General features: G+C 35.0%; 1 protein-coding gene across 1 annotated transcript in view; it reads left to right on the top strand.

The window, feature by feature from the left end:
* Positions 1-477: 477 nt before the first annotated feature.
* The window catches only part of Eml5 (echinoderm microtubule associated protein like 5), a gene marked incomplete at its 5' end in the record, with an annotated part of 141,087 nt that continues 124,591 nt past the window's right edge, over positions 478-16,973 (top strand). Inside the window, 2 exon segments of the mRNA XM_013517167.1 lie at positions 478-506; positions 14,344-14,503. Coding sequence (XP_013372621.1) covers positions 478-506; positions 14,344-14,503 — 189 coding nt within the window.

Here is a 16,973-nt window from a genome sequence, read left to right as displayed (position 1 = left end):
TTGTCATAGATGGCCTTTATCAGATTTAGATAAAGACCATTATTTCAATTTTATGTAGAGTTTTTATCATGAAAGGGTATTGGACTTTGTCAAAAGCTTTTTCTGCATCTGTTGAGATTATGTGACTTTTGTCTTTGGCTGTGTTGATATGGTATATTACATTTAATGATTTGCATATGTTGAGCCCTCTCTGCATTCCTAGGATGAATCCCAGTTGGTCATGGTGTATAATCCTCTTGATGATTTGCTGCATTCTGTTTGCTAGTATCTTATTGAGAATTCTTGCATATATGTTCTTTAGGGAGTTAGGCCTGTGGTTCTCTTTTTTGGTTGGCCTTTCTCTTGTTTGGGTATCAGGGTGATACTTGCTTCTAGGAATGAGTTAGGGCATATTGCTTCCCTTTCAATTTCCTTAAAAATTTTCAGGGGTAATCACATTGGTTCATCTCTAAATTTCTTGTAGAATTCAGCAGTGAATCCATCAGGACCTGGGCTTTTCTTTGTTGGTAAGTTTTTAATTATATTTTCAATTTCATTAACTGATACTGGGTTACTTAGAATTTTTATATCTTTTATTCAACTTTGATAATTTGTACATATCTAGGAATCTGTCCATTTCTTGTTTTTCCATCTTATTAAAGATTCTCAAAGTAAATATTAATGATCTTCTGAATTTTCATAGGATCTGTAGTGATTTCAGCCTTTCATTCCTAACTGCATGAATTTGAATCTTTCTTTTTTTTGATAAAGTTGGGTAAGGGCTTATCGATTTTATTTAATCTTCCAAAGAATCAACTCTTTGCTATTGTATTCTTTGTATTGTTTTCTTAGTTTCAATTGCATTAATTTCTGCTGTGATCTTTACAATTTCCTCCCTTGTATGGGCTTTGGGCTTGACTTGCTCTTTTTCAAGAAGCTTGAGGTGCAACATTAGGTTGTTTATTTGAGCTTGTTCTGTTTTCCTGATATGAGAATTCACCAAAATAATTTTCCCTCTTAGGACTGCTTTCGTTGTATCCCATAAGTTCCAGTATGTTGATTAGCATTTTCATTTAATTGTAGATATTATTTAATTTCTTCTTTAATTTCATCCTTAATCCATTGATTGTTCAGAAGATGTGATTTAATTTCCATGTGTTCAGGGAGTTTTTGGAGTTTTTATGGAGTTTCCTTTTGCCATTGATTTCCTATTTCATTGCACTATGGTCTAATAATATGCATGGGATAATTTCAGTTCCTTTGCATTTCCTTAAGCATGTTCTATGGAGTAATATGTGGTTTAATTTTAGAGAATGTCCTATGTATAGCTGAGAAGAATGTGTACTCTGATGTTGGGGGGAACACTGTAAACATCTACTAAGTGCATTTTTTAACAGGTTTAGTTCAGTTGTGGTATTTCTTTGCTGACTTTTTGTCTGGTTGATCTATCTATTTGTGACAGTGGCATATTAAGTTTCCCCATTAAGATTGTGTTAGTGCTTATTTGATTTTTCATGTCCATTAATATTTGTTTCATACAGTTAGGTGCTCCTGTATTTGGTGCATACATATTTATGATTGTTATGTCTTCTTCCTGAAGTTTTTCCTTAACAAGTATATAGTGACCTTCTTTATCTCTTTTGATCATTCTTGGTTTAAAGTTCACATTGTTTGCAAATAGAATAGCTACCACTGCTTTTTTATGGGCTCCTGTCACATGGAATATTGTTTTCTATCCTTTGACTTTCAGTTTGTGAATTTCTTTTTGAGTTGTTTTTCTTGTATACAGCATATTGTTGGATCTTGTTTCTTGATCCACTCTGCCAGTCTGGTTTTTTTTTTTTTTTTTTTTTTTTGATTGGTGAATTGAGACCATTTAAATTGATGGTTATAACTGATGTATATTGGCTTATCCTTGCCATATTATTTTCATGCTGTAAGTTCCCTGTCATTCCCCTCTGTTTATTTGCTTGCCTGCCTGGTGCTTTCTTTCTACTGGTGTTCTTGGAATTGTGGTCATTTAATATCTTTCAGTACACTTTGTAGAGTTGGCTTGGTGATCATGAATATCTTCAGTTGTTCTTTGTCATGGAAGGATCTTATTTTTTTTTATTTATTTTGAAAGACAGTTTTGCAGGGTATATCAATAGGGGTTGGAAGTGGTTTTCTTTCAGAATTTCAAGTACTTCAAGTTCTTTTTGACTTCAGGATTTGTGTTGAGAAGTCTGCTGTGATTCTGATGGATTTTCTTTTATAGGTGATCTGTTTCTTTTCTCTGTTTTTAATATTCTGTTCTTGTGCTGAATTTCTGGGATCTTGATTATTACATGCCTTGGTATAGATTTATTTTGTTCATGGCTAATTGTAATTCTGTATGCCTCACTTACTGTATATCAGATTCCTTTTTCATGCATGGGAAGTTTTCTGCCATTACTTCTGCAAATAGTCTTTATGTCATTTGTGCTGTCTCCTGCTTTTTTCATTGATACCAGTCAATCTTATGTTGTTGTACTTTGCATCATCTTTCAGCTGTTGAATTGTTTTTTCCTAGCCCCTTATTTTTAAGAGATCTTTTCGTTTGTGATTGCTAGCCAAGATCCTGTCTTCTCAGTCTGCTAATCTATCTTCACTTTTGTTCATGTGGTTTTGCAAGCTTTCAATGGAATTTTTAATCTCCTGAATTTCTGTTGAATCTGTTTTATGCATTCCATTTCTTTCCTGTGTTGGGCATTCATGGTTTCTATCATTTTCCTATTCCATCTATTTTATCTATGTCTAATCTAGATTTGTGAGCAAGTCCTTCATTATAATTGTCATCTCTTTTTTTTCCCTGAGAGATTATTTTTGATCTGATTTCCCCTATAGTCTCATGAATTTGTTTCTTTACTTCTGCTGCTATCATTTCAGAAATTTTAGCTGTGAGTCTTCCATTTTCCTGTATCTTGTTGACTTCTGGACTTGTTCTGGGTGTGCTGGAGGTTTGGAGTTGTATTTTGCTTCTGCATTTTGTCATTTTCTATTTTTAAATTTTTATTTTGTTTTCTATGTTGATTCTTATAAGTTTTTATAATAGCTTTATCTCTAGTATCACGACCTCCCTAGGAAATGTCTGTTCTTCAGGGATGTCTTCTATGTGTAGCACGTTCTTGTGTCTGTTCCAGGATCCTACTTTCTCAACTTATTAAGGGTAGGATATTGGTATTTATTTGGCTTAGTCCCCAGTCCTTTGGTTTTTTTGTTTTGTTTTGTTTTTTGGTTTTTTGGTTTTTTTCCAGTACTGGGAATCGAACTCAGGACCTTGCGCTTGCCAGGCAGGCATTGTGCCGCTGAGCTAAATCCTCAGCCCCAGTCCCCAGTCCTTTGGTACGTGACTGTGGTGATGGTTATTACCCCAGACTTTCCCATTATTGTCTTACAGTGGGCTAACAACTAATTACAACACACATGACATCCTATCTAAAGTAGTACAGTTAGCAATAGCCATAGCATCAAGCACAGCTTAGAAACTGACAAACTATGGTAAGTATTAATTTGGTACCTTTAATCATAGGAGCAAGACCTACAGTTATATAACAGAGCCCAAAGAAATTGGGAGCTTGGGGACTGGGGATTTAGCTCAGCGGCAAAAGCGCCTGCCTGGCAAACGCAAGGTCGTGAGTTCGGTTCCCGGTACCGGAGAAAAAAAAAACCAAAAAAAAAGAAAAAAAAAGAAATTGGGAGCTTGTATTGCAGAGTGTTCCCGCATGGTAGAGTGATTTTACCCTGTAGTGGAGAAATTTAAGAGGGATAGTAAATAAATCCAAGATAAATGAAGAAAAATTTAGTAAAAGCAAGGATGGAAGACAAAGGATGTTGATGCAAGCTTTGGGAAACTAGAGAAGTGGGCAGAAAAAATGAAGGAATAAGCAAAGGATTATCGTAGCTAACCACAAAGATTATAGAGTGTTCACTCATGAAAATATGATTAAATTAAGATAGATAATTGAGGAAAGAGGAGAAAGAAAATGAATAGATTAGAACAAAATATAGGTAAAATACCTTTTAAAAAGGAAAATGAAACAAACCATTGAAGACAGAAGAAAAATAAAATATAATAAAAAATAAAATTCCTCTGGTGTACACCCAGAGGCCAAAACTACTGAGTATCCCTGCCGAGCCTGCAGTAGAGTCTGTGCTGGATGTGAGGTTGATCTTGGCCTCCAGATGTGGGGAGCTGGAGCCAAAGTTTTCGCCAGTACTTTCTATGTGTCCTTTAGTGGCCCTCCTACTCCTTTCCCTGTTTCTGTCCATCTGTCTCCCAGTTGCTGTGCTGCCCTCAGACAGAGATGGAGGCTGCTCCCAGACCCATGCATAGTTGGCTCCTCCTGGTCCTTGCACTTGCCTCCCAATGTCCTCCCACAGTCCTCCCACTTCCTCTCACTGTCCTCCCAGGCTTCTTACTGCAGGTGGGGTAGAGTGCTGTGATGTGGGGTGAACCTCTGCTCCTACACAGATGCCATCCCAGGCTCCTCAGTCCCAGTTCTTACTTCTCTCCTGAGGGGGCCAGTGCTAACCTCCCATTCATTGCTATGCCAGGCACAGTGCTGCTTACATCCCTCAAACTACTGGTAGGAGAGGGGTCATGCTGTTCCACTGCGTGCTTTTCCTGGTGTCTCTGGTGCCACTGTGCCCACCTCCACTGTAGTCTGTAATGTCTTGTTACCGGGCAAGGTGGGGTGAGGTGCTGTGGGGTGACTTTCTGCTCCTGGCACTGGTGTAGGGACAGCTCCAGGCTGCTCAGTCCCACAACACAAAGCTGTTTAAGTCCCTGTGTCCCTCTATCCATTGGTCATGGGTGGGCTGGTGCTGTTCCATTCACTAAATGCCCCTGCAGTCTTTAGTCTTGTCCCAGAGGTTCCAGTTAGCACTCTGGTGCAGGAAAGGAAAGGGGAGGGGAGGGAAGATGAAGAGAAGAAAAGGAGGGGAGGGGGGAGGCAAAAAGAAAAGGAAAAAAAGTGACTAGTTGTGGAGGAGGAAGCGTTTCACTGGGAGAGTGAGATGAGAGATGTAAAACCTGACTCATCAAGGGTGGTATTGTATGCCTGTAGCCCCAGCTACTCAAGAGGCTACAGTAGGAGGATCACTGGAGTTTACAAGTTGGAGATGAGGCTAGGAAATAGAGACTGCATCTCAAAAGAAAAAAAAAGTTTTTGGTATCATTTTTGTAACATTTTTTAAGTCTAAAGTTAACTCAAAATAAAACATACTAAAAAATTAAAATATCTTCAAAGATACCATCAAGAGAATGAAAAGACAGTCCATAAACGGGGAGACACATATGTAAAACATGTATTTGAGAAAAGAATTGTGTCTAGAATATTTCAAGAACCCTTGTGATGCAATTGTTCAATGACTAACAACCAGGGGTAGAAACAGTCAAAATGCTCTTTTGCCCAGAGGTGCATTCCCTTATGGGAAGTGCGTAATAGTCTGTGAATGCTCATATCCTGGAGTTCTAGCTATAGTACAATGCAAAGATTCCCTTGAGAACTAGAGAGCATGAGCAAAACTTACAGAGGCCATGGAGCTCAAGACGAGGCTCTCGAATAAGGCTCTATTTGATGTCCCTGACTCACTCCTAAGCGGCACATTCATGAAACTACCTGGCTTTGAGAACTGCAGTCATCCAGGTTTCAAATTTGTTCCTGTGGTGTATATATGTGGATAGTACTGAAAAGGATTTGAAAACTTAACATTAGAAATACAGAAGGAGGCTTTGGACATGTGTGCTAAGCCTAATTCCATTACTTGCCTGCTAAAACAGCCAACCAAACATAAAAATATCAACTATTCAAAAAAAAACCATGCGAAAAAAGACAAACTGTGACAGGGAAAGGGGAAATGAAGAAATGGAAAAAGGAGAAAAATATATGTATATACAAGACAGTTAAAATTGTTATACAGCTAAAATCTCTTAGTTCATTAAAAAGAAAGTCTGGTGCTAATATTATATAGACAAGATAACATGTATGTATCTTTGACTCTGAATAACTACTAGGAAGACGACAGTACACAATATATTAACTGTTGTAGCTGTCTTAATAACTGGTTTTGAATCTCAGCTTCATTGTTATGTTTATCTGTTTTTAAAAAGGAAAGAATAACTGGGATGGGAGAAAAGGAAGGGAAATAATACACACACACACACACACACACACACACACACACACGATAACCAAGATTATTGTATCACTGATTTCTAGTGATTTCTTGAAAAGAACAATTGATGTTTAATTGTTTGATCAATCTTGCATTCTTCTGGTAATCTGACCAACTTCGTTGAAGATAACAATATGTAATATAACAACCATTGTTAATTTCCTATCATCTTATTTTGAAATTCTGTATTGTTTTTATTTCTTGTGTTGTTTTTTGTCTCTGTTGTTGTTATTTTGTTTTTGTATTTTTTCCCCTTTAAAATAATTTTTTAGGGGCTGGGGATTAGCTCAGCGGCAAAAGCGCCTGCCTGGCAAGCGCAAGGTCGTGAGTTCGGTTCCCGGTAACGGAGAAAAACCAAAAAAAAAAAAAAAAGACATCATACTATTTTTCTTTTTCTGAAGTGTATATACAATTTTTGGCAGGCTCTGCATTAATAAATCCATATCAAAATGTCCAGGATATAAAATTAGCATTTTAAAGAATTAGGAAAATCTCAACAACTTGGAAAAGACAATCTTCAATCCCAAGATGACCTGCATATTGTATTTATCAAAAAATTTAAAGCAGTTTTAACTGTGTGCCATGAAATAAAAGAGAATGCTCTTCAGACTAATTAAATTAATTGAATGCTACATGTTCTCAGCAAAGAAATAGCTGTATGAAAATGGAATATGTAGATCTAGTAGTGGACTCAGTATCTGATTCTTCATAATAGATTGGCTCCAAAGATATCTATATTCTAATCTATAGAACTGAATTTGTTATGTTAAACATAGCAAAAGTGACTTTGCAGTAGTTAAGGACTTCAAGATAGCAAGAATATCTTGAATTATCTAAATGGGACCAATCTAATAATCCAAGCCAGTAAAAGCAGAGAATTTCTTAGCTGCAACAGAAATCATAAAGATCCAGAGCTTGAGAATTACTATTGGTGGTATTGTTCATTCGAAGATGGAGGTGACAGTGTGGAGGGGCGTGTAAGTGACCTTAGTATTTAATATTTACAAGGAGGCCATAATTTATATGTCTCGCTGCCTGGTGGCCCTGATTTGAACATGTTACATTTTGCTGGCTTGAACCGCCAGTGGTACATACATGACTGTCCCATCGGGCAGCTTGGGATAGTCGTGCATGTACCACCAGTGGCTCAGGCTGGAAGGAATATGTAAAGAGATTCCCATCAGACAGCCCATGGGGGAACAAGGTCTTCAGTCCTTTAGCCACAAGAAACTAAGTTTAGTTAACATTCTGAATGAACTTGGAAACTGATTCATTTTCAGAGAATCAGAAAAGAATGCCATGTTGAGGCCTTGACTTTTGGCCTTGTCACATGGTAAGCAGAGGACCCACTGAAGTCATATTGTAACCAGATTCCACTCTACAGAACTGAAATAATAAATTTGTGGTATCAGTAAGATATTAAATTTATGATAATTTGTCATATCAGCACAGCAACCTGGTACAGTCTGGGGAGTGTTTTTATCTTCCTGAAAACTAATGAATTAGACTTTCATTGTTTCTTGGATGCTGGAAAATGTATGATGTTCCTGGGTCAGAGACAAAGGACTTTATTACTTACGGCATAGCAAACCCCATCAGCGCATTAACTGCAGAATGTACATTCTTTTCAAGTGTCATGAGAATATCTAATATAGGCCATATACTATAAAACAAACTTCAATAAATTTAAAAGAATTGAAATCATATAAGCTATGTTCTGTGACCATGATGGAATTAAAGGTCTTTTTCTTCCACCTAGTATGATACTGGGGTTTGAATATTGGGGATTGAACCCAGGGCCTCATGCCTGTTAGAGAAGTGGTCTCCAACTGATCTACACCCCCCACTTCACAATGAAAATCAATAGCACAGAGAAAACGGAAGGAAAATAGGAAATATTTTGAAGCAGAAGAAAGTGAAAATACAAAACATCAAAAATGACCTGTGGTATTCATTGCTTGAATACAAGGCTGAGTCAACCTTTAAAATTAAGCATTGCAATTAACTGTATTAATTGACTAAAGAAGAAAAGCAATGTAGTAATCTCAATACATGCAACGTCTATTTGTGTTTCCAAAATAGTTGGCAAACTAGGAATGAAAGGAATTCACTAATGTAACTATAAAATTACCTGTAATAACCGTATAGATAAGTTTGTTTAATGGTGAAATACTTGAAACCTCAGGAAAAAGACAAGGATATCCTCTTACCACTCTTAACTAAAAGATTGTACTGGAAGTTGAAGCCAGTGCAAGAAGATAACAAGTAGATATAAAACCTTATAGAACAGAAAGGAAGAAACGAATCATTTTTATTCTTAGATAATACAGTTGCTCACATAGGAAATTCCAAGTAGTCTTCAAAACAAAAACCAAAAAGAAACCACATTTGCACATGTGCACACACACAGTTCCTAAGATTAATTGATTTTAGAAAAGTCACTGTGACCATTAATCATGATAGGTCAATTGAATGGATTAAGAAATACCTAACAATGATTAGTAAAACACAGTTCTTGGACATCTGATGATGAATGACCTGTAGACCAACAAACTGAGGAAAGAAGACCCACCCCAGGGAATAAAAAGGGAAAGAAGTGTCCTTGTTTTGGAAGAGCTGGTGTCTTCACCATCACCTTTGGACATCCATCCCTAGTATCTTTAGCCTTCCAGTAAGACTTGCACCAGTAATTCGACAGTGAGCATCCAGGCTTTCGACTTTGAACTGGTGTACGTCATTGATTTCTCTTGTTCTGAGGCTTCCATCTACTTGGGTTTGGCAGCTATTCTATCATCTGGCTCTCCAGCGTACAGACCGCCATTGTGAACTCTCTCACCTCTGATCCCACAGATGGCCACTGTAGACTCTGCAGCCTGTAATCCTGTAAGCCTACCAGATCCATCCCCTTGCATAGCTATACATGTATTTCTTACTGATTCTCTTCCTCTAGAAAATTCTAGCCAGTACAGTCACAAATACAAGATAAACATATCTAAATCAGCTGTATTTCTACATACAAGCAACAAATAGAAACTGAAATTTTAAAACATAACGATCAAAAATATTTGCAAATTATATAGTGAACAAAAGGACTTAGAGTGAGACTATATAAAATGCTTTCAAAATTCGAAAATATAAAGACAACCCAATTAAAGTGGCTAGAAGTCTTGAACAGGTAAAGAAATCTCACTAAATATCATTAATCAGGGAAATTTAAATTGAAAAGACTGATAACATGACATATTAGTGATAATACAGAACAACTGGAACATGTATGCATTTTAGAGAGAGTGTAATGTACTACAATCTCTGGCAGTTTCTCCTGATCCTAAACATACACTTACTCTGTCCTTTTTCTTTAACACAATTTTGAGTATCTCTGCCCTACTGTGTATAGATGTCATGTTAAACTGTGAGGCCTTTGTTGTTTTACTGCCCAGTGTCCAGGTATGGGCAGATTTCTCTTACATTATTACTTAACTATATATTACTTTTAAGGATGAGAAAACAAGACTGAGATGATTTGCTGAGAAGACTGTAAAGCCAGAGTCTGTTTTGAACCTAGGGCTGTCTGACTTCAGACATTTTCTTTGTGTAAATCCTTATACTCAAAAAATATAGAGAGAATGTAATGTTGGTTACTCTCTCTCACCCCTCCCTCCCAGTGAGCCACATTTGCAGCCCAACTTTCTGTTTTTTAAAGCAGGTGAACACATACATACAATAAAAAACATATTGGAAGGAGATACCAGTTTAAAACAGTATCTGTTTATGGTCTCATGAATTTTAAACACTGAACTAAACTTGAGATCAACTTTCTTTACTATTGAGATATAACTCACACTTTGAATGCGCCATTTGAAGAAAAATGCACAATTTGTTGATTTTTACTGCTGTAATAAAATTTTGTGACCATCACTGCTCTCACCCCTAGTAAATTCCCATGCCCAGTAGCTGTCCTCCATTCTCCTGTACCTCCAGCCCTGGCAATTACTAATATACTTATGGATTTGCTTATTCTAGACTTTATAAGTGAGTTCTTACAATACATGGCCTTTACATATCTCTTTTTTTCCAATTAATGTTTTTAGGGTTCATCTGTGTCATAGCATGTTATCAGTACTTCATTCCATTTTGCTGTCACATAATATTCCATTGTATGGATGCCATATTTTATTATATTGTTCAATTGATAAACATTTGAGTTGTCACTTTTTGTTATTATGAATAATGTTGCTGTGAATAGTCCTGTGCAGATTTTTTGTAGACATATTTTCATTTCTTTTAAGAATGTATCTAGGTTTTTATGAATTTTGTTTTTTGAGACAGGGTCTCACTTTGTAATTCAGGCTGGCCTTGATCTCACAGAGATCTTCCTGCCTCAGCCTCTCAAGTACTGGGATTACAGCATGTGACATCACATCTGGCAAAAATGTATTTGGAAATAAAATTGTTGCATCATATGGTAACTCTGCCAAACTTTTTTCCAAAGTGGCTGCATTATTTTACAGTTCCACAAGCAATATATGAGGCTTCTCATTTTTCTACATCTTTGCCAAAACAGTTCTTGATGTTTTCTTTTCAATCGTAAATGTGGTAGAGTGTGATCTGTGTTTGTATCTGCATACTGACTGCTGAAATTGAGCATCTTTCTGGATGACTTTTATATAATCTTACTTAGGGAAATGTCTGTTCAGATCCTTTGTCCACTGGGAAAAAATGAGTTATTTATGGTTTTATTGTTGATTTGTAAAAAAGTTCTTTATAGATTTTAGATATAAATCCCATGTTGGATATATACTCTGCAGATATTTTCTCCTTTTTTTCTGGATGTGTTGTCATGTTTGTGATGGTTGCCCTAAGAAGCACGAAAATTTTCAATTTTTCAGTAAGTCTAATTTATCTATTCTTTTGTTGCTTCTGCTTTTAGTACCATACCTAAGGAACCATTGCTTCATCTAAGGTCATTCAGATCTGTGGCTGATGCTTTCTTTAAGAGTTTTATAACTTTTACCTTACATTTAAGTCTTTGCTTTGAGTTGGTTTTGGTATATGAATTGAGGTATGTGTCCAGATTCATTCTTTGCACCTGAGTACTCAGTTATCCCTATATCATTTATTGAGAAGGCTAATTTCTTCCCCATTAAATTATCTTAGTACCACCCTTATTGAATCAATTGGCAAAAAATTGTATGGGTACATTATTGGACTTTTAATTGTGTGCCATTGTCTGCATTTCTGTCTCAATGCCAGTACCATACATTCTTGGTTACTATAGCTTTGTAGTGAGTAATAAATTTTGAAGTTGAAAAGTGTCTTTCAACTTTGTTTTTTTCAGGATTGTTCTGGCTGTTCTGGGTCTTTCTGAATTGTAAAATTGACTTCTCAGTTTCTGCAAGAAAGAACTGGTATTTTGGCAGGGATTTTATTGATTTAGATTAATTTAGGATATGTTGCCATATTAAAATGTTATATTCTTGACAGAGGTGTGTGTGTGACTTATGACTCATTGGTAGAGCACTTGTCTAGCGTGCTGGAGGCCCTGGGTTGGACCCAAGCACTAATAATAGTAGTAGTAACAGCAACAGCAGCAGTAGTAGTAGTAGTAGTAGTCTTTCAAGCCTAGAACTTGAGATGTTTTCCCATTTAGATCTTTTAAAATGTCATTCAGTGGAGTTTTATGGATTCTGTGCACAAGTACTTCATTAAATTTCTACCTAAGTGAATTGTTCTTATTGCTATTGTAGTAGATTCTGTTTTCTTGATTTGATTTTCAGTTATTCTTTGTGAGTGCAGAGAAATGAAGCTGATTTTTTTTCAGCCCTGAGAACTAAACTCAAGGTCTCTTACATGATGGGCAAGTACTCTACCACTGAGCAAAATCCCCAAGCCTTTTTATTTTATTTTTTTATTTTGAGCCAGAGTCTAAGTTGACTGAACTGGCCTTGAGCTGGTGATCCTTCTGCCTCAGATTTCCAAGTAGGTGGGATTACAGCAAGGCACCACCATACCTGGCCTCAGTTGAGTTTTTATATTGTTCTCATATCCTACAAGCTTGTGAACTCATTTATCAGGTCTACTCTTTTGTGGATTTCTTAGAATTTTCTATGTAAAATCACATTATCTGAATGTAGAGGTAATTTTATTTTTCTCTTTTTTTTCTGGTCTAGTTGTTCTGACTAGACTGTTCAGTATATTGTCAAATGAAGTAGCAAACACTGACAGTCCTTATCGTGTTCCTGTACTTAATAGGGTAATTTAAGTCTTTCATTATTAAATATATTTTTAGCTATAGATTTTTTTGATGCCTTTATCAGGTTGAGGAAGTTCCCTTCAATTCCTAGTTTGTTGTATGTCATGAAAGGGGTTGGATTTTGTCAAGTCATTTTTCTGTTTGTTAAAGTGAATATATGTGGATTTTGTTGATCCTTTACTTTGCAAATATATTTGTTGAATTTCATCTGTTGAATCAGTCTTGTATTGAATCAGTCTTGTACTCTCCCACTCCTTGACATTTTGTCAGAAATATAATTTGTATTACTGTTGATTTTTAAATTGGTACTATATACTATACTGCTTTGTCACATTAAAATTCTAACATGAAAGCTATAAGATCTATGTTTGTATATATGTGTGCTTATGTATGTTATCTTTGTGTACATGTTATAAGTTATGTCAACATGATAAAAATCCTCTACAGGATTATATTCAAATTAATTTACAGATAAATAAGCACTCATAAAAATTAAAATGGCTAACTGACCCGGGTGCTCTTTAGTTCCCACAACTTAAAATTTTTGTTGGTAGAAATTTTTGTTGGTAGAAATAAAACATCTTACTCATTTCTAGGTACTGTAATTTGAAATACTGAAGTTCAGTTAGTATCCCCTGACTTGATGAATACTACCCTGTGCTATTAGGATGCTCAAGCTAGATAGATACGCAAGATTCTTCTTAGACTCTTCACTTTTCTGTGTCCTCTACATCCAATCCACTGATTTTGTTTGAATATCCTAATTTTCCCTTTTCATTCCAGGAGTGATTTTTTTCTTATCTCAAAGGTGAATATGATATTCTGAACTTGAATCAAATAAAAATTTATTTTTGTTCCTTGCTTTCTGCTAATGTACATAAACCACTACCAGCTGTTATATGTCTTATTTTTATAAGTCACTTTCTATGAATTATAGGTGACCTTTCTGTTTCTTACAATGGATGTATAATTCATATATTAATATTATAATAGGAATGCTACTAAATGCCATTTTAGACAATATTTAGTCTAACATTATCCAATAAAAGGAACAATAAAGTGTGAGTGTTTGCTGTACTCGGGGCCCGGGGTAGAGGCACACACAAAACCAGGACACAGGGGATGCAGAGCAGCAAGAGCCAAGTTTGTAACTGTAACTGTATATTGAAGTTTATTTTGTAAGAAGTTTAATAGTATATAAGTGTAGTTTTTTAGATAACATATGAGTATATACCGAGCCAAGTAATTGTTTTTTTGACAGTCTGTTTTAGGTGTGCTCTATAACCCAAGGTCTGTTGTTATCTTATTTTTTTAAAGCATGAGAAGCAGAAAGTTGTCACACCACCACAAGACTGCTCGGGACATTTTATTTTCTACAAGGCCGAGACATTTTATTTTAATCTACAAGGCCTCTGGCCACTTTTTCATATTGTGAAAGCCTAGCCAAGCAAGTTCTCAAGGTTTTGTGAGGGGAGAACATTTTCTCCTCAAGAGGCACAGGCATTTTAGTCTTTATCTCGACCCCAAGTAACCTGCGGCTCCGGCCCACACAAAGGGAGGGCCTAGGGGCCTGAGGATCCTGTGTTTCCCACAATAAAGTAGAAAAGAGAGCTTTAAAATAGATGAGTACTATATTAATTTGTTCCCATTGTTCCTTTATGAAAATTCTTTTTTTTTTTTTTAGTTTATTACACCATACCATATTATAGGGATTATGAACAGTATGTCTAGTTTATCAGATACATTATTGAAATAGTAACTCTTCACATGGAATTTTTAGAAGTTGTTTAAGTCCAAATTATTTAAAGTAAATAAAGTCTAATGTTCATGTTGATATATAAGCACCATATATTGTAAATACTATAAAAGTTCTATAAATTTCATTATTTATTTATTTATTCTTTATTTTGTAGTCTTGCATTGCATCCTGAACGAGTATTGGTAGCAACAGGACAAGTTGGGAAAGAACCTTTTATCTGTGTCTGGGATTCATACACTGTGCAGACTATATCAGTTCTAAAGGATGTTCATACACATGGTATAGCTTGCTTAGCATTCGACTTAGATGGACAGGTATGTGATATGTTTTTCTTTTTCCTTAATAATGTTTAAAATGTGTACTGTAAGAAATGATAACAATCTATAAATATTAAATTGAAAAGCATTTGATGAAAATATTTGTTTATCCAATGGTGAAGATATGTGGGTACAGTGGGTGGTTGACTTATATAAGAAAGATAATAATAAAGGTCTTTTTTTTTTTCATCATATGAAGAACTTCCTCAAGTTAATTGTTACCTTGAAAGTGAAAGTTAATTGTTACCTTGAAAGTGATTCGATGGAATATTACCTGATTGTTATTGTGAATTTATTATGTATAATCCTTTTCTAAGTGGGGTATTTTGATAGGAGTGATGAAAGCTGTCTTAGGAAAATTGTTTCTCTAAGTAGAGGTATAATGCATTTTAATTTTTAGTTACTTATAAGGTTATCTTTTATAATTACATTTTTATTGAAAATGAGATCATTCCTATGAGTTACTTTATACAGAATGAAAGTTCAAAGCAAAGGATATAGTTATCACTCTCCTGACCAGTTTCCTAATTATCTTCTACTTCTAGTCAGTGATTTTTAAAAAGTTATATCAACCAGGCTTTTCTATGGGGCTTGTTATAGCTATTTAATACTGTAAAGAAAGTTGGGTTTTGTAAGTGTGGTGAATTTGTAATCTGTAAAAGTTTTATTTTAAAATTAGATTTTAAAATCATTGTAACTTTTAGAAGAATTTGTTACTGCCTTTCAATACATGAAATTAGTTTTGTAGATCTAGATTTTACAGAAACAGATTTTAGTGTATTCTGTCCCCTTCAAAAAGATAAGTACATGTTTCATTTATTCTAAGGAATAGCTTCTTTGAGTAAGATAGAGTCATAGGACTTTCTGATGAGAGATTACTTTCTGGTAAGGGATCTATAAAAACTTAATTGGAACCTCTTATTTAGGGAAGATATGCTTCTAGGTTTAATATTATTATGCAGGAGTTATTAGCAATTATAGAAACTTAATTCTTACCACATTTTTGCTGTTATCTTTCAAGTCCCTTATTATCCTCATATTCAGATTTCATTTTCTTCTTTAAAGGAAGGAGAATAATAACTCCTACTTCACAGGAGTTTAAAATATTATTTTTAAAAATCTACATACAGTATTTTTAAAAAATCATTTATCATTTCAGGTGTTAGGAAATTCAAGATGTTTTTGCTATAAGGGTCTTTCCCTCTTTAAATGTAATGTATTGCATTGTTAAGGAGATCCAAGGAGAAATCATTTCATAAAGCCTTCAATTTTGGTTTTTTTAAGCAATTTACAAGGAATATCTTGAGTACATGTATTTTATTATCATACATCTTCTTGAGAACGTACTAACATTTTAAGCTTATATTATCTAAAAGATATGGAGCACATACTAAATGTCAGGCATTTTGTTAAGCCTGCATTATCTCATTTAAGCCTCCTAACAACCTATGGAATAGATACTACTATTATCTCTATTTTACAGATAAAGAAACTGAGACTTAGAGAGGTTAAATAACTTGCCCCAGGTTACAGAGCTAGTAAATGGAGCCAGAGCTGGAACTCAGGTCAGTCATACTCCAAAGCTCATGTTTTTAACAGCAATGCTTTCCTGCCTCCAAACATACAAGTTAGGAAATGGTATATTTAAAAAGGGAGTAATCCATTTTAAGTACACAAAAAGCTAAACTGTAAGGAACTGCTGCCAATTGAAGATTAAGAGATTATGTTAATGGTTTAACTTGAAAAATACATTAGAGAGAACATACCTGTTTTCTACCTATAAATTGTTTATGGGATAGTGAGTAGGTATATTGTCTTATATTTTGCATTTTCTACTAGATTTGAAGCTGTAAGTGATCATTTAGGGTTTATCTGATCATCGAGTTTCCTAATTGGTGGTAATGCTGAACTTTCTCTTTCCAGAGGCTTTCTTAATAAAGAGGTGAATATGCACACTATTACTGGCAGCCTTTGCCTTATTGAGGACCGTTAGGGCCTGCAAAGGCTATTTATATAAATCCATATCAAACAGGGAGTAAAATTTAATTGTAAACTGGAGAGGTGGGCAAGAGAATGAGAAATTCAACTGGTACTTTATGTTGAAAATATAATAGCTTACGAAAACATTTTCCTCATATATAGCAAGATCTAAGTTACAGTGGCAACTCTTCTAATTTATAGAATGAACTATTACATAGTAAAGTAGTTTTAACTGTTTTGTTAATGATAAGCTGATACAAAATAAAATGTGTCATTTACCTTTGACTTTTGGTACATGATTATAAAAAGTCATTTTTGCAAAAATAATATTGGATACAGAGGGGTGTGACTGTTTTTTCCCCAGGGCCTTTTAGTAAGCTTTTATATCTAGATGTACCTCAAGTATACATTGTAGTATTCTCGAAGTGTTATGCAAGATGCTAACTTGTAATAGTTTTAAGTGTGATTTAACCAGTATATACTTTAT

This window comes from Chinchilla lanigera, unplaced genomic scaffold (assembly GCF_000276665.1).
Source record: "Chinchilla lanigera isolate Chin_1 unplaced genomic scaffold, ChiLan1.0 scaffold00037, whole genome shotgun sequence".
Taxonomy (NCBI): Eukaryota; Metazoa; Chordata; class Mammalia; order Rodentia; family Chinchillidae; genus Chinchilla; species Chinchilla lanigera.
Note: the sequence above shows the minus strand (reverse complement) of the source record. Positions and strands in the feature narration are given on the sequence as shown.